The sequence below is a fragment of the Diceros bicornis genome, chromosome 40 (genome assembly GCF_020826845.1).
Source record: "Diceros bicornis minor isolate mBicDic1 chromosome 40, mDicBic1.mat.cur, whole genome shotgun sequence".
In the NCBI taxonomy this organism is placed as follows: domain Eukaryota; kingdom Metazoa; phylum Chordata; class Mammalia; order Perissodactyla; family Rhinocerotidae; genus Diceros; species Diceros bicornis.
In genome coordinates, this window is record NC_080779.1 from 11,154,841 (window position 1) to 11,173,907 (window position 19,067).

The 19,067-nt window shown below is 39.9% G+C and overlaps 1 protein-coding gene across 2 annotated transcripts in view; it reads right to left on the minus strand.

The window, feature by feature from the left end:
- The window catches only part of IL18R1 (interleukin 18 receptor 1), a 40,608-nt gene that overhangs the window by 15,469 nt on the left and 6,072 nt on the right, over window positions 1–19,067 (minus strand). Inside the window, exons 2-6 of one of the 2 annotated variants that reach the window (XM_058534385.1) lie at window positions 18,836–18,921; window positions 15,580–15,820; window positions 11,621–11,786; window positions 8,819–8,969; window positions 4,378–4,440 (exon numbers count right to left, since the gene is read on the minus strand). In XM_058534385.1, the coding sequence (XP_058390368.1) occupies window positions 4,378–4,440; window positions 8,819–8,969; window positions 11,621–11,786; window positions 15,580–15,820; window positions 18,836–18,893 (679 nt within the window). In that variant the 5' untranslated portion in view covers window positions 18,894–18,921. Of the gene's footprint in view, window positions 1–4,377; window positions 4,441–8,818; window positions 8,970–11,620; window positions 11,787–15,579; window positions 15,824–18,835; window positions 18,922–19,067 lie in introns of both variants that reach the window. The other variant, XM_058534384.1, reaches the window with a different exon arrangement.

The window sequence follows — 19,067 nt, forward strand, 5'->3', positions numbered from 1 at the left end:
CCTTGTTCTTAAATTTTAAAAAATTTGTAAAGCAGAGAAATTAGATAACATCATCAAAATATGAATTGATTTCTCTTCAAATGTTCATGCTTAAATCAATTATTAAAACGTAGGGTGGCCAGTGGACTTTCTTTTCAACATATAATTTAGTAGGTAGTGTCAGGCCAACACTCTCACTGCAACTTCTAGAAAAACAAAATGGATAAATCACAAAAAATTAAATTAAATTAGCTAAAAATTAAAGACATCAAATGCAGGGAAAGCAAAGAGAAACAGTTGAACTGAAAGTGCAGTCAGGAAAAAGTCCTTCCAGGGTAAGCTGAGATAGCCAGCCATTTTACTCCTTGGAGGAATTTGCTTTGGTTTGTACAACACAGAGGGAATCTCATGGAAAAAAGAGAGTCCACAGGAGATTTTGACAGCCACGCGGGCTTGCGGGATTCTTGCTAAGGGACTGGGGAGCAGCAGAGACTGCAAAGGCTTAATGATTTCTCCCGCAGTTTCACAGTACTTGGGAGAGTAAGGCCCACTAGAGGGAAAGGCTTGCAACAAACACATGACTCCCCCGAGCTATCAGAGGAAAAATAGACAACAGAAGCAGACCCAGAGATTCTATTTAGCAGATAAAGAGTTTGAAATAGCTATTGTAAATCAGTTAAAGAAAATAGAGGAAAAGATGGACAAGTACCTGAAAAGACGGACATTTTCAACAAAGAAGAGTAATCTATTTAAAAAGAATCAAATGAACATTTGATAACTGAAAAAAAAAAACAAACATGAATTTAAACACTCACTTAATGGTTTTAATAGTAGATCAGGTATAAAAGAAGGCACGATTATTGACCTTGAATTCAGGCCAAGATCAAAACTAAAGCACAGATGGAAAAAAGAAAAAGAATGAAAATAACAGAAGAGAGCATAAGAAACATGTGGAATATAGTTAATACATATAATTGGAGCATCAGAAGGAGAGTGAGAGGAAAGGGGCTAAAGAAATATTCAGATATAATAGCAGAGAATTTCCCCGAAGTTGATTAAATACATCCACTCACAGACTCAAGAAGCTCAATGGAACCCCAAGCAAGATAAATGCAAAGAAAACCACACCTAGATCACATCAAAATCAAAGAGATAGAGAAAGCTTTGAAATCAGCCAGAAAAACACATCAAAATGCAACAATAAGACTGAAGGCTGCTTTTTCAACAGAACTATGGAGACCAGTGAAAAACAGAAGGGCGTCTTTAAAGCACAGTAAAAAACTGCCAACCTGGAATTATTGAAATTATTGAAAGAAAATATTCTTCAAAACTGGAGGCAAATAAAGATATTTTCAGGTAAGCAATAGCTGAAAGAATTTATTACCAGCATAACCACACCATAAGAAACATCAAAGGAAATTTTTCAGACTCAAGAAAAATTATCCCAGATGAAAGCAAGCAAATGCATGAACAAATGAATGACACAAGAAAAGATAAATATTTGAGTAAATATAAAAGAATTTTGCTTGTTTAAAGCAGTAATAATGCCAATCTCTTACGAGTTTTATAACACAGGCAGAGAAATATATGAAATAATAGTGCCAAGTGAGGTAAGAGGATGAGTGAAATTAACTGTTGTGAGGTTCTGGCATGTGTGTGAAGTTGTAAATGTACTAATATGTACATTTGTCTCATTGTAGTAAGACAAGGATGCATACTGTCATCTCTTGGAGAACTACTAATGAAGGATACAAAAAGGTATAACTAAAAGGAAAATAGGGCCGGCCCTGTGGCTTAGCGGTTAAGTGCGCACGCTCTGCTGCTGGTGGCCCGGGTTCGGATCCCGGGCGTGCACCGATGCACCGCTTCTCTGGCCATGCTGGGGCCGCGTCCCACATATGGCAACTAGAAGAATGTGCAGCTGTGACGTATAACTATCTACTGGGGCTTTGGGGGGGGTAAATAAATAAATAAAATCTTTAAAAAATAAAGCAGATTAAAGAAAGAAAAATACTTGATTAATCCAAAAGGAAAGGAGGAATAAAAGGAACAATAACACACAAGACAACTGGAAAACGGGAAGCAAGATGAGAGGTTTCAAATCAACTATATGAGTAATTCATTCAATGCAAATGGACTAGACACTCTACAGACTGGATTTCAAAAAAGATCCAAATATACACAGTTTATATGGGACACGTTTTATGTATAAAGACAAAGAAATGTTAAAAGTAAAAGGATGTAACCACCAATCTATCCTCTGTGTGTACGTGATTGTTGTCTGTTGTAGATTGGTGGTTACCAAAGGGGAAGGGGGTGGAGAAGGGCGAAAGGGTCAAAAAGACACATGTGTATGGTCACAGATGGATACTAGACTTTGAGTGGCGAACCAGATACAGTCTATACAGAAGCCGAAATATTATGATGTACACCTGAAATTTACATCATGTTATAAACAAATGCTACCTCAATAAAAAATTAAATAAATAAATAAAACAGGGTCATAGGTCGGGGCCAGCCCAGTAGTGCAAGCGGTTGGGTGCACACGCTCCGCAGCAGCGGCCCGGGTTGGGATCCCAGGCGTGCACCGACGTGCCGCTTGTTAAGCCATGCTGTGGTGGCGTCCCATATAAAGTAGAGGAAGATGGGCACAAATGTTAGCCCAGGGCCAGTCTTCCTCAGCAAAAAAAGGAGGATTGGCATTGGATGTTAGCTCAGGGCTGGTCTTCCTCACAGAAAAAAAAAAAAAATAGGATCATAGGAAAAAAAGTAAAAGGATAAAATACGCCAATCCAAAAAACAGAAAACTGTGTGTCTAATATCAGATAGAGTAGGTGTTGAGGAAAGAAGTATTATGATAAATAAAGAGAAAAACTTCATAATGATAAAGTGTCAGTTCAACAGGCATCAATTTATGCCCATAAGATAACCTCCACATCATAAAGCAAAAACTGACAGAATGAAAGGACATTTAGACAAATTGACCATCATAGTTGGAGATATTAACAACTCTCTCGGCAACAGATAGAGAAAGCACACAAAAGATTAGCAAGGATATAGATGATTTGAACAATACCATTAACTAAGCTTACCTAATTGACGTTTATAGAAGGATAAAAACCAAAAGCTACAGAATGCACATTTGTTTCAAATGCACTTGGAACATTCATCAAGATACACCATATTCTGGTCCTTAAGCAAGTTACTACAAATTTCCAAAGATTGAAATGACACAGTGTATAATCTTGGACACCATAATGGAACTAGTCTGGACATCAATAACAGAAAAATAGCTAGGAAATCCTCCAGATATTTGGAAATTAAGAAACACAAATAATCCATACGTGAAAGAAGAAATGACAAGGGAATTTTCTTTTTAATATTTCAACCTGAACAGTAATGAAAATATGGCATACCAATACTTGTTGGAAACAGCTAAAGTAGTGATTACAGGGAAATCTAGAGATTAAAAATACACATACTAAAAGAGAAGATAATCGAAATTAATTCTCTAACTCTCCATGTCAACAAATGAAAAATGAGGTGCAAATTAAGCCCAAAATGAAAAGAAAAAATAATCAAGATAAGGTCAGAAATCAATAAAAATAGAAAGCAGGCGAACGCAAATACAAATGGCAAAGTGCCCAAGCTACATGGGCACATGTGCTCATATAAGCGACTGTGACCAGCTGTGGTCAAAAGGTGTGGGCTTCGGAAATAACAGAAACTTGAATCTCAGTTCTGCCACTTTCCAATGGTTTAACTTTAGACGAGTTAATTAACCTTTCTGACCTTTGGCCATTTAATTCATAAAATGGGGATAACACCCCTCAGAGTTATTTGGATGATTTAATTCAATAATATATTTCAATCACCTAACACAATACTTAGTTTAGCATATGTGAATTTCTTCTTTTCCTTCCTTCCTTTGCTTTTGGAAAGAAATTACTCAACTGGACATGTTGATTCATTAAGGCCTGTCTAGATGAATCCTAAATGTACAGTCACGTCAGTCCATTGATTCAAAGTGAATCCATTAATCAAATATTAGAACCACACAACAGGTTTGAATCATTTCTCCAGAGTGTTCTCACTGACTTTTCATATTTAAAAGTGACCACAGAGACTATTAGAGAAAAGCCACACACAAGGCAACTAAAACTCTAGTCCACGAACCACAGGCAGTTCTATAACCTTTTGAATAGACGGTTCATTTTAACTAGCCTAAAAATGGCAACTTGCAAACAATAACAGGCTGGTTCTGCTTTTGTCATGTTCTTCACTGAACGTGGGATGTGTTATGCACACAATATGGATCAATAATGAATCAGATTTAGCTTTGGAAGACTCAATTATGCCTCATTCATAAATGCAGAATATATGTATATCAAAATATACCTAATTCCACTTTAACATAGTTAAGCTTTGGTCCAAGAAGAACTGGAATTACATTACTGCGATCTAAAAGTGAAAAAAGAAAAGAAACATGCGTTAGTGTTGCTCTGAGCTTCTCTAAGACAAACAGGTGCTGTAATACGCTTATTCCGTGTGACAAAGATTCTAATCGTCATCACCGCACATTTACTTTAGTCGTATTTTCATTAAATAGTGGTTGCAGCTAATATTGTTTGCTGTTTCACTTTCCATCAACTCAAAGCTCACACAGCTGGAGAAAGCACATTGAATCTGGTTTTCCCTCAATTCACATCTGTGGCTTCTGCTCACCGCAGCTAAAAGCCAGAAGAAGATGCTCATCCAGGGAGACAACCGAACTTGCTGGACTTAGAGGATGCAAAGTCACTGGGAAGCGCCTTTCTGCTCTGCCTTGATTTCTTCCTCTGCTCTCCCCTGCTCTTCACAGATTTATTGGGCGGGGTGGGCAAGACACCGCACTCAGGGACCCGACCCTCCCCCGGCAGGACACTGAGAGGAGTGCCCCTTCAATTCTGTGCCCTGGAGGCCTCACTGGCCTCAGCCTAGTACCGGCCCTGCTGGGGCGTCCACACCTGTAGGCTCAGTTCTACTTTTGTTCCTGAGTGACTTCTGATCCCGACTGGAGGTACTTAAATATTCTCCACCTCAGCCCACATTTAGTAATGCTGAATAACCCCCCAGCAGCCTCCCACTGAATGCTATAATACAACCTAGGGCGGCTAATAACTGCACAACTCAGGGTAACTGTGGTACTACGTTTACACTGCTATGTAGTCTAGTTCTTGTTTTCCTATTATCAGCATTGGAAACTTTCTTCATGACCTGGACTCTCCCCTCTAGTCCATCCGGTGCCTCTGGGACATTTACGAGTAATGTCCAGAGCAGCCTTCATGGGGCTTGCAGGTGCTCAGCAAACAGAATCCCTTTTTCAGGAGCTCTCCTACAGCGTCCACACCCTCCCATGCTCTCTCAGGAAGTGTGGTGCTACAGAGCGAAGAGTGGAGAAAGGAGTGGAGGGATCTGTGGGCAGGAACTGGAGAATGAAACCAGCGCAGCGAAACCCCAGGTTGAGTCAGGTCTGGGTTCCTCTGGGATTCGGACTCTGGGCAAGCCTGGAATTCCTGGAGGCAGGCAGGAGGAGCTGGGATGCCTCCAGAGAAACAACTAACTCTCAGGTCTGAGAGTACTGAGGAACATGAGTTGATTCAAGGACAAAGGGGCAGGAGGTGGTTTTGTGTAATGAGGAAAACTGCTACTGATGATCTTTCTTTGGATCCATCTTTTTTCTCAGTAACTTTGGTGGGAGTCCTGGGAAGAGGTGGTGTAAAGGACATCTTTAGGAAAGGACATCTTTAAGAAAGGATACCATCTACTAAAACTTGAAGTATATCATTGAGAAACCAGAGAGGCGCCAGGTTTGTAAAACTGGGGTAAGGGGAAGGGTACAATCCTATTGAAGCTAAAGGAAGGAAGAAAACACCTCAGTGTATACCCCTAACTTGCTAGTCTACGTATGAAGCTAATATCACAGAATCAAAATGGCACAGAGCTGGTCAGCTGTAGGATGAGACATCACCAGATCAGCCAGAGCATGAGATGAAGAAAGTGGCAGATGCCAGATGGGAACCAAGAGGACTGTGATTCAAGGCAATGGTGCTCACCACGTGGTGGCTAAGAAATCTCCGTCCATGAGCACAGGTGAACTGTAATAGAGACACAAAATAGAGAAGGTGGGAGCTCAGAGTCCCACTGTCCTCAGCGTAGGTCAGGACACCTCCTGACTATCAACTTCAACTCTTAAGCTCTACATTTTAGAAGAATGGTGGCAAACTTCACCAAATCCAAAGAAAAATCCAGGATGATTAAGAGTCTACATTTCTTGCTGAATGAGGCATGGTTGAAGGAACTGTTTCTGTCTCAATAATTCACTCAACAGACATGTAATGAGACCTACTATGTGCCAAGTGCCGGCCATAAGGATGGGAGATATAAAGAATGAGGAAGAGAACTCAGTTCAATCCCTGCTTTCCAGGAGCTTCTCAGTTTACTGACAGAAACAGACATATAATCCAATTCTGACAACAATTAGAAATATGAGCAAGAAGCCATGGGAGCACAGAGGAGGAAGGACATGTGAACTGAGTCCTGAAAGATACAGTTGTCTCCAAGAAGACAAGGAAAATAAGATGGGCAGAAGTTAGGCAGTTAGGCAGAAAAATACCATGTGCAGCGGTGTGGAGAGGTGGACGCGAGGCAATGGGAGATGGGAGTGACGATACAGCTGTCTGTGTCCTTGGCACCACTCTCGATGCTTTACACACACTCACTCACTCAGTCCTCAAAGTCACTCTGTGAGGGATGAACCATTACTGTCCCATTTTACTACTGAGGAATCTGAGGCAGAGAGAAACAAAGTAATTTAACTCACCCGAGATCACAAGCTCACAGAGCTGTTGTGAGAGTTATATCAGATGATTCATCTAAAGTATTGGGTACAATTCCTGGCCTATAGTAAGTGCTCTTTTGATAATGGATATTCTTACTGCTCCTTCCAAGGAGGAAGGAAAGAGGAGCTTATGGGCAAAAAGCAAAGATGGATTGGGGGAGGGTGTTGGTGGTGGAAGTGTCGAGAGATCAGAGCTTTATATGAGATTAAAGAATATTTATAGGAAAGTAAAACTGAAGAATTCAGGGTAGATAAATAGAATTTCAGATATTTGAGTTTAAGGTTTCAGTTATGGGATTCCCAGGTTTTGGGCTGTGGCAGGCAAAATAACACCCCACCCACCCAAACAAAGTTGTTCACATCCTAATTCCCAGATCCTGTGAATATTATACCACACATGGCAAAAGGGACTTTGCAATGTGATTAAATTAAGGATTTTTGGATGAGGAGAGTATCCTGGATTATCCAGGTGAGCCCAGTGTAATTACAAGAGTCCTCAGAAGAGGGAGAAAAGATGTGATGAAGGAAGCGAAGGTTAGAGAGAGATCTGACGATACTACACTGATGACTTTGAAGATGGAGGAAGCGGCACGAGCCAAGGAATGCAGGTGGCCTCTACAAGCTAGAAAAGGCAAGGAAACCTATTCTCTTCTAGAACCTCCAGAAGGAATGCAATCCTGCTGAAACCTTGATTTCAGCCCAGTGAACCATTTCAGACTTCTGACCTCCAACTGTAAGATAATAAATTTATGTTGTTTGAAGACGCTAAGTTTGTGGTAATTTGTACATTAGCAATACATGGTGTAGAGCTATATCAATGGAGGTTCAAGTGAGGAGGAAAAATGTTGCTAAAGCAAAGGAGCCCACAATTTTGTTGAATGAGTCATCCTAGGAGATGGAATGATGGAAAAGAACATCTAGGGTGTATGAGTCACCTATCTTCAAATACTCGAAGGAGCTGTTATTTTAGGAAGAGACCACGCTTAATCTGTGGAGTTACTGAAGGCAAACAAAACCCAGCAGGTGGAAGTTACAAGAAAGCATATTTGGACTCAATGGAAATAAAAGACTTCTCTACAGTCAGCTATTATAATCTGGACTAAACTGCTGTGTGATTTGGTAATTTCCTTGGGAGTTCCCAAGAAAGGACTGAATGACCAATTATTGGCTATGCCACGTGAAGGATATCTTCACTGGGACAGGTTTAACTAAATTACCTCTAAGGTCTCTGTCACTCTAAACTTCCAGGCTTCAGTTTTTCCGTTAAACATAGTCTGGGTTCATGATAAACCAGACTCATAGCCATGATCCCAAAATGCATTGTCCCTTGCCACGACCACACCTGAGCTCCTTATATGCTCTTATCAGAGCTCCCTTTCCCCAGCATGTCCTCCTGCCCAACCATCATGCTCAGCCTCTAAGACTAACTCAAACAGTGCCTCCTACATCGGTTCTTCTTCTGGACTCCACCTGTGCCCTTAACACCTCACTGATGACTCCAGTTTCATATACCATGGTACCTCTATTTGGCTTATTGCCCACCCTAACTATAATCAGATTCCTTGAAAATAGTGTATTACTTACTTCATTTCATATTTTCCCTGCTTCTCTTACCTCCCAATGTTTAGTACGGTTTACTGAACATAGACATCGTCAATAAATATTTGTTGACTGAAAGTATAAGCATAACAACAAAAGATTCCACAATTTACTCAAATACCAAATAAGAGAGCTGATTCATGGGAAGTTCACATACATAAGCTTTCATTTGCTACCCCCAAAAATCTTTTCAGCACAGTGGATGATGCCAAAAAGATTTTGATTCTTATATTTGAGCTAGTCATGTGGTCATAACTCCAACTAAGTTGCCTCTGGCTTTCTATACTGCTTTAGTAGGAAAAAAATATTCTGTTCTACTGAGATACATTTGTTTATTCCTGATTCTAAAATTTCTCTTACCTCCAACTATTGTTATATTGAAGGTCTTGGTGACGTTAAATACTTTGCCATTATGATGAAGGAAAAACATGCAGGTGTAATATCCCTGATCTTTAAACTCTGCATTCTTCCGTAAAGATGAGTTTTTATTGCTCTCTATCTTCTCACAGTTCTGTTTTTAAAAAAACAAGTTAAAATATTTTAAGTAAAAGCAGTATTATATTAAAATAATTCAAAATTTTAAAGTTAAAGACTTTTAGAGAAAAAGGGAAACAGTATGAAAACTAGCAGTTTCTGAGTAAATGTCCCAGTGAATTGGCACTGCCTCTACTAGAAGAATGAACTACAGTCCCATTACTGTTATTATCATTATCATTATTAATAAATGCTGGGAAATAAAATATAGGGGGCATTGTAGCTGCTTTCATCATTTTCTTTTAACTCTCTTTTACACACAAAGAAAGGGAAGAGGAGAGCAAGAGACAGAGAGAACACAGTAAAAAATCGCTGCTTGGGTCAAAACTTTCCGCACAATTCTATTTCATAACACTTTTAGTCTAATTCCAGGCACTCAGGACTACCCATCCTGAGGGTGCGTCCTGGGGGTGGGGGCAGAATTACTCAGAGAATTGAGTACCCAGCAGACTACCCACCTCCTTGATGTCCTCGACCAGAAGGAAGTGGACTGATTAGAAATGCATCAAGAACATTCAAATCCACAGGTGCATACAAACATGTCTCTCTATCACAAATTTCCATATATGTCACAGGAATTAATAATAATAAAATGTCATCTTCTTTGATCCAGCCATCAGTTACCCACAGATAGGTTCTGAAACTATCTAAGAACCAGGAGAGGGAAACGGGAGCTGAATTGCTAACCTTGACTATGTGACACCGTTCCTGAAAATACCAACTGAAATAAACAATTTATAAGTTTTACATGGTGTGCCGTTCTTGCACCTTGATGAAATCACAGGCTTCTCCCTCAAAGCTGGTGGCAACTGGGGCTAGGCACAGAGGGTGCCTAGAACGGGCTTGCAAAGCACCCACATGTGTACCTCACTCAGTAAATTGTTTCTGTGTAAGCCAAATTTTTATAAACCTAAGCTGATTTTTTCCAAGGCATATTAAAATATCAAAGACTACTCTTATTTGTAATCAATTGTTTACTGATTTAGCCTCCTGTTCCCCTCCCCTCAGGTAGGTCATGATCTGTAAACAGGCTGAGAATACTCAACTCCGTGGCCAATTATCTAGCTAAAAACATCCTCATTACATCTACTCTCTAAATTTAAGTTCTGCATGTTGGGATTTCTTGAAACTCAGTACACTAACTTTAGAGATTTATATGTACTATAAATTATTTGCACATTCGATGGGAGACAGAGTCAAGTCAACTCTGGACTGACTCAGATGTTTAGAAAATATTTTGGGCAAGACTGTCCTTGAAAAGTCATGAGGAAACAATGTTTGAGCAAAAGGTACAAACAAAAGCTTCTAGGAAATCGTCGTCAGTAGCCTCAACTTTCCCCAGGTCTTCTGTCCAGACCCCCCTCTTCCAGCTCTTCAAAGTCTCCACAACAGAGTCACATTTCTCAGGTTTGTTCTTCTATAGAAGTAATATAATGTGTGTTGTGCATGTGCCTTGTGTGTACATTATGTATGTGTTCATGTATATTACATATACATAGATACATAACGTATGTGTGTGCATACATGTGTATATATAATCTCCATAGTATTGTCTAAAAGAGCTCTTACAACTCATGTAAAAAGTTCACCAAATGAAGAAAATAGACAAAGAAAATAAAAAGACAATCCACAAAAGAAGTAATACTAAGATGCAATAAATATATAAAAAATGTTTAATTTATACTAAGAAAAGAAATGGGGAAAAAGCCACTACTAGAAATTTTGCATGTCAGATTTTTAACTCTTCCTTCTAAAAGTATTACCTTATAGTGTGGTAAGGATGTGAGAAACTGACATAGTTTCCAAACTCCCTGGAGAGGAGTTTGATATGTGGACCAAAAGCCATAAACATGCTCATAGCCTTTGATCTAGTAATTCTACTTTTAGGGATTTTGTTGAAGGATAAAATTATATATTCACCCTAAGACTTACGGGAATGATATTTATTTTAGCTTTATAAATAATAGTGAAAAGTAGAAACCTAACAAAGTCCAATAACAGGATTATTAAAAACAAGTATATACACAACAGAATCCCATGTTTGGAAAAATGTTGAAAGATGAGGGAGAATAATCAGCATATAATCTTTAGTGGATAAAAGGAACATACAAGCAATGAAAAAATACCACTTTTTAAAAGTAGGCGTTTACTCATAAAAACAACTCAAGTCTCTGGCTGGTGGGATTATGAGTGATTTCTGCTATATTCATTATTCATTTTTTTCCTCTTCCAACTTTATAAAATGAACTCATATATTCAGAAAAAATATATACACTAGAACTTTAAATTTTAAGTACATGTGGCAGAAGAACATTAAAATCCTTAGACTAGCATTCCTAAAAATTAATTTTTTGAAAGAGAAGAAAAATGAAGGAAAGCAAGAGAGAGGAAGCTGCTATCCTTGATTAAACACTTAATATGAGGCAGGAACTGTGCTACAGGCATTATGTGTGGGAGCTCATGACAGAGACACTGAAAGGGCACCCAGCTCAGACAGGCCAGCTGAGCTGCATGGGGTCACACAGCCTGCAAGTCAGGAGGCCAAAATGCTCTACAGCCATGAGACCTCCATTTTGGAATTTTATTTTTTCTATCAAGTCTTAAGTTAAAATATTTTAAAAGCATTACCTTATACAACAATGTTCTGCCGGCTGGTGGTTTATAGTAACTATGTTCACAGTTTATCTGCAAAGATTTTTTAACTTCCACAGTTTTACTCGTCACTTGTTTTTCAGTAAAACAGCTGTTTCTACTTCTTCCGATGACATTTAATTTCCATTCATGAGAATCATTTCTATGAAATAAACGTTTAAAGATATTTTATAATTAGTACAGAGACTTTGCAAATACCACCTTTTAGTAACCAATCCAACAAAATTTTTTCCTTGGTTTTGTATAAAGAGACTTATTCATTGATGCCCAAACCCGGCTCTGCCTCTTTTTGGTTCTGTGCAGCAAGAAATGTAACAACTGTCATGGGATGGGAGGAGGGGGCAGTGAGAGAGAAAAATATGAGCAGTCCTAAACAGACACACACACACACACACACACAAAACCTATCACAGACCATATATTATAGATGTCAGGAGAGAAATGTTTAAAACTTCAGTAATCTTTGGAGACAGACAAGTTCAGAAATTCTTAACCCAGGATGGGAGAGTGGTGGTGGTTTCAAGAGGTCTATAAAAATCTCCTGAACTTGTTTTCCGAAAGTTTGTATATATACATTGGGTTTTATTATTTCTCAGGGCAGTTTATTTCAGTCCTCTTCTCTTACTGTTGAGTAACCCAACAGTAAACCCTCAGTGTAGTTGTATTTGGCACTTTAAGTTCTTTACTGAGCAAAAGCTAGTTTGAATAGACTCTATTGTTGTTCTTCCTTCTGATTAGAAATTATTAATCTGGAAGAGGAAAAACATTGAATAGTGTTTTTAAAAAGGAGCTTCTGAAAAAGAAAACATTTGCAGTCTGAGTTTTGCTTAAACTGCTCATATGATATATATAGACCCGTATACTAAATATAACAGACCCGTGTTGTTAACTTGTCCTGTGTGCCTGACAATTTTGTGCCCACCGTAGGCCTTTAAGTCTACAACAGGATGGAAGGGAGACTAGCACTGATTGAGTTCCAGGAATTGCACCATGGATGTGCAATGGAGACGACTATTTTCCTTATGTTAGATGAGAAAGCTAAACTTCAGGCAAAGTTAAATAACTTGCCCAAGATCACACACTTGGTCAGCGATAGGGCCAGGGTGCAAGTACACATCTGTTTGGCCCTACACGCCAGGAGTGCTTTCACAATGGTGTGCTTTCATAATTGATGTGAATCTGGTCCTTCCCCTTGGATATGAAAGTATACAAGATTGGCCAGGGCTGGCGGGGTGGGGGGAGGTGTGTTGGCAGGCTGTCCTAAAGGTTCAAGACAGTGAGTCAGTGGCCATGGAACATAATAGAGCAACCTGGCCCTTGGGAAGGATTCAGAATCCCATTGACAGCATCCTCTTCTCAAGTGTGTTTGTAATGTTTCCCTGACTTCAGCCTCGCTGAGCTGGACAGAGACATACATCTGGATCCCTCTGTCTTGTTGCTTACAAAGAATAGGGCACATGCACATTCCCATTTTATCAGGCCATGTTGTTCTCTGCCTCTGAAGTCCTCAGTTCCTAACACTCAACAAATACTGACTGGCAGAACACCTCCGTGTCCAAGACGCTGCACTGGGCGTGCTGAAACACGTAGCACACTGTACTTGGTATGGGAGCACAAAGGCTAGTGGGAAGCTGAGGTCAACTAATCCAAAACTGTGACCCTCCAGGCCAGCCCATCCTGATTAGAAGAGCCACTCCTGGCCACACACAGAAGGGATTTGAGAAGGTCTAGCCCACTCCCCTGAGGCCCCTTACCAAGCCAACCTTGCTGCCTGTCAGCCTAGAACCTGATTACATGATTTCTGTGTGTGCTTTTCTCTCTACACTCATTTCTTCACCCTATCATCGAAAACTCTGTCTCCTGCACTCTTCCCATCTTCGCGGATTTCCTCCATAAAATCCGATCTGAGAAAAAAGTGATTTTCATCACAGGACTAAAGTTTCAGTCTCCAGAGGCATTTGATCATTAGCAATGGATTCCTGAAAAATTAATAGGATTACAGTTCTAAGGCAGGATTCCAGGTGTGGAGTCTGGTCATTGACAGAAGCCACATGCAACTACAAAGGCTCACTCATCTAAGACAATGCACACATAGACAGACGTACAAACACATCTGCACACACATGCCTCTGGGGCACACACAGGAACCTGTTCACCAGTTGCACTATATTTGAAAGTCTATATCTTCAGTGCTCCCAGATGTGTGAAACAACCTGCTCCCATGTCGGCTCCCATTTATTTTCAAAATCATTGTCAAGCTGCTCCTCCCACCATCACTTTAGTCTCACGTTATTCATCAGCCTCCAACGCCCTTCAATGTTCATCACCACAGCTGCTGTGAGCCAGCTCATTTCTCCTGCCCTCTCCTAGCCTCTTCCAGTCGCTCTACACCTCTCTGACATCCTGCCTCTATCTGATGATTCCACTGTTTCTTCCTAACCCAGGCTGTGTCCTCCACCTTCCAGATCAGAAAGACGGTTAATGCCCTTTGTTCCTATCTGTCTCCAAGTGACGTTCGGAGGCGACTAGCTCTTCCCACTTTGCTCTTTCTGCCCTGTCCAGAATACTTTGTTCATTTAAATCTTGCTTCTGTTCAATCAGGATTAAGGAGATGGTCGTTTTTCTCTACCCCATCTGTGAGTATTCGTTCTTCCTCAGCTTGGTGTGGAAAGACCCAGTTGTGACCCATTGCTGGAATCATCTATCTTAAAAAGTCACATAAAATTCATTGGTTTAAAAAAAGAGTTCTTCAATTTCTTTCTGACTCCTGGGAGTTCCTATGTATAAAAACAAACCAAAATGACCTCATTTTGTGTAAAACCACAGGAGTGCTATCAAGGTTTCACTGTGATATCTCACTCTGCTTTCAATGGCACTGTTGATAATGATCAAGACTCACTCCAGAAGCAATCGTGAAAGAAATCTACTACTTCTGACAGCACACCATCACCACTCACCTGGCCCTGAGCTGTTTTCTATAGGGCAGTTTCAAATCCCTATAAAAACACATATGCACACACACATACATATACACACATACACACATGCATCTACATCTATACATACACACATATGCACACATACATGCATCCATATACATACACACATACATACATACCCAATTATGTACATAACATCACAAATGTACCAGATAAACACCATGGCATCAATGTTCTCACTAACAGTCTATCACATGGAAGATTCCTTGCCCCAGTTACTCCTTCCCCATCTCACCAAATAAAGTATAAAGAGAACCAAGTTCAGTAATAATTGTTGACACATTCAGCTGGTTGCTCTCATGTCATAGAACCTATGGTTCTTGATTATGGGTCTCCTGGGAGACTCTAGCGTTATGTCATGAGAAGGCTGTACAAAGCCTCTTCTGTGCTTCCCTATCTCACTGCCCCTGGCTGTTGGTTTGTGATTGGCTGCCAAACACACACATCTTTCACTAGCACTGCCACCTGGCTCTCAACAAATTGCTGAAAATTAGACTAGGATATGTCTACACCAATTCCAACCCCTCTCCCCAGCCTGAGGATACTACTCAAGAAGCTGACACTGCCCCACTTCACTACATGTTCACAACATTACGAAGCCCTAGCCATTTGTTTCATTTGACCAGCAGCTCGCGACAATAGGGACAGCTGAATTTTAAAATGAATTTCATTCAGTCTTCACTTATCTTGGGCAAGGATCCCCTAAAAGGAAATCGTATTAGGTAATCTCCTTTCATTAAGATCAGTAAGAAAACAAACATAGGGCCAGTATTTAATTTAATCTATCAATAATGAAGTGTTTATTTCATGCGGCAGGATGAGTCGGGAGAGAAAAGCACGGATTATCTGACCTTTCAGATTACAGTAAATTCGATTTGCTGAACAAAGTCCAAAAGTGCGAGGAGATAGACTACCGTAAAGAGAAGGTGCACTCACCCCATTTGGAAAGAGTAAGATCCACTGTCGTCCAACTCAACTGGCCAAAACTCCAAAACATAACCACGCAGAGCAATTCTGGGTGATCTGCTTGAGTTTAGCTCCACGGGGCCATGTGATTCACTGCTTTTGTACCATTTTATGGTGGTGGTTTCATTCTTATGCTCAGATGAAGAAGGGCAATATTTCAGATAGAAAGGTTCCCCTTCAACTGCAGTAATGCGAGGACGTGAAGTACAATCTTCTTCAAAAGATTAGCATAGTAAAAGAAAAAAACAAAAACAGAATGACAAAGGTAAATTGTTTTTCTTTCCTAATGCATTAGGTGAAGAAGGCGGGTACGTCAGAAAGTCTTGAGAAATCTCAGTGTCTCAGCCCTACAGGTTCTCTTATTTTAGGGTCAATCTTTCTAACACTCAGACACTTTCAGAACAGAAATGAAGACAAACCTTCCAACAGCTTCTCCCAGACAGGAAGGTACCTGTACAACTTAACCTGTCATAGCTAGAAGACAGATACATGTAGTGTAATGTTTTAAAAGAAAATGTTACACATACTTCCTCATAAGAAAAGCCACGGAAGTCACGGTGTTGCCACACCTACCTCAAAACATCTGCAACTGAGGAGTCTCCATGGAAAAGAAAACAAGAAACCTAGAGACCTCAGAGATTTTCATCTGCATCATTAGAAGTCTCACCTATCTTGCTCTCAATCAGCCTACCTAAGCGTTCCCTGGGCAGGTGTGGGGATGGTTGAAGGTGTAGATTAGAGTGTGTGTAAATCCGTTATTTCTCTAGGTTACCAGGTGGACAATCAAGAATTGATTAATATAGTATCACTCCAAATCTGGGTATCCGTCACTTCCCCTTTTTGAACTCTCTCTCTCTCTCTCTCCCCTCCTCCCTCCTTCTTTCTCAACTAACCCAGATACTCGGGCTTTGGAAATTTATCTGATCCTTTCAGTTAGACGAGGTCATCATCCCCCTCTTTTTGCACTTCTGATAGTTGAAAGTTGACATTAACGGACCTTTCCCATATCCTGTCCTCCAGTGGCTCCAGGGTGCCCTTTAACCATGTTTTGAGAATAAAGTCCTTAAACTGCGTAGAGCATTCTATGAGGGCATGGAGAAAATGCCTTCTTTATAGTTAGGTTTTCTTTCTCAAAGCAACTGCCTGGTTTTAGTTCAGTGTTGTTAACCACAATATGAAGAGGAAGTGGCTCAGTTGATAGAAGCTTTCTTTGAAAACATGGATGTCAAATCTCCCACAAAGCACAAGAGTTAGTGAACATCAACATTGTGTGTGGTGGTTGTTATAGAATCTCTATTGTGCATTGCAGCGCTTCAACATAGAAGGTGTGATATGTGTCAACGTGGGTGTTACTTTTTAATGACACCCAAAAGGATGGTAGATTATAAAAAGCTTAATTTATTTTCCTATTTTAGAGACATAATATACATACAATGAAGTGCACAAATCATACAATGTGTGTTCTTTTCTGTCTGGATTCTTTTGTTCATAATTGTGTCTATGACAGGTATCCACGTAGCAGTAATTCGTTCTTTTTTCATAGTTATGGAGTATCCAGTTGTGTTAGGATTTGACAATTTCTTTATCCATTCCATTGGTGTTGAACATTTGGGTGATTTTCAGGTTTGGGCCAATCTTAGAAAAGCTTCTGTAAACAGCTGTGCCTGTGTTGTGATAGGCACACGCAATCATTCATCTTTGAGGGGAGTTATCATTTGAAGAAACCTAACCTGGAAGACATACTCTCCAAGAGTGGATGGTTGGCAGTTGAAAGTTCACACTCCCCAGGCAGCGAGTGGCTTCAGATATCTAACCTCATGTTTAACACTATGGGCTTTGTTGATCAGAAATGGTTTTTGATTGGAGAAATGAGTGGAATTCAAGGTATATGGATTGTCCAGAACAGGCACTCCCATTTTTACGTGAATAGAGCATAAGAATCCAGCAGGGTCCAGAACCTATACCCTTTAGAATGATGTCTGTTTTTGGAATTGTTTTGAGTTTGGATAATAGTAGGATGTTGTCATCTAATTTCAACTAGGTTAAATGAATCCTACACATAGAATATTGTCATGTCTGCCTAGACTGAACCCTCCATAAAAGGTGCTCTTCAAATACCTCAAAGGACAGAGAGCTGGGACCTTAGCAACCTTACAGAACAGACTCCATGGTTGTTTTTGAGCCTGAAACGTGATTTCATTGTAACCTGGGAACAAGTGTATCAGTGTATGTGCAGAGAGCAGGGACCCAGGAGGCACACTCTCCTGCACCTTGCTTTTTCACTCAGCAGTTTCTGATAGATCATTCCATATCAAGAAGAGCAGAACTACCTCCTTCCCTTAACATCTGGGTAGTAGTGTATTGTATGGATCTCAATAATACATGGGTCCACTTAAGTAAATATACCTCAATTTTGGGCCTGAGTTATTTGAAAGTATCAGTAACTTAATTCCATTATCTCTTCAGCAGAAATAGGGGATATGGGCTCATGTGTTTCCCTTTCCTAGATAATAGATCAAGGCAAATCAATATTTGTACCCCCATTTTCTCCTCCAAAGCCTAAGGAAAACCTTGCTAATCACTCATGGAACTCTCCTCCAAAGAATCCTGATGAGGCCTCAGAACGCTTCTCAGTGAAAGTCTCCAAGCATCACTGCTAATAAATTAAAATTGGCGTTTGACACCTGGCATAAAGCCTACTTGTATTCCCTGGTCTAGGCGGTCTCTTTCTTATGGATTCCCTCTAACTCTATTATTATCTTTAAGATCCATAAGGTATTCGCACTCACTTTTTTTGTTACCTAAATCATGAGAGGAATCTTTGCCTTCATTTCAGGGAGGAAATAATGTGTGTAAAACTTTCTAAAAATCAATAATAAAGATGGCTGTGACTTCAGTTTCAAATAACATGAAGCAAATTTTCATCTCAGACAAATGTAATTTATTTCAGGATACAAGTTTTCATATCCTGCTCTCTCTATAAACTCAGACCACTGAATCTTTTTTTTTTCAGTTATTCCATACGAGTCTTGACTTGATCCCATTCCTATGAATCTTTTATTATCTATGCCAGGAACACCAAATGGTTGGCAATTTTATAAAGTAAAATGTAAAATCACTAATTTTAATAAATTCAGCATCTTCAGTAGCCACCTCCACATAAAAACCTTGGTATTCCCTCTGGACCACCCAGGAAGTATGTTTGTGAATGATTATAATTACTTACCTGAGGTGCTTGTAAACATAAGGAGCAAAAGTGTCAAGGGTATTTCTCTACGAGGCATGTTTAGGATTCTGTTTCAAATAGTTTCTCTGGAAAACAGAACAAGACAGGTTCAGCCAAAACTTTCAAACAAAAGCATACCTGTCTTACGAAGGAGGTTTTCAAAAATCTTCTGGGGGCCGGCCCAGTGGTGCAAGCAGTTAAGTGTGCGCGCTGCGCTGTGGCAGCCCGGGGT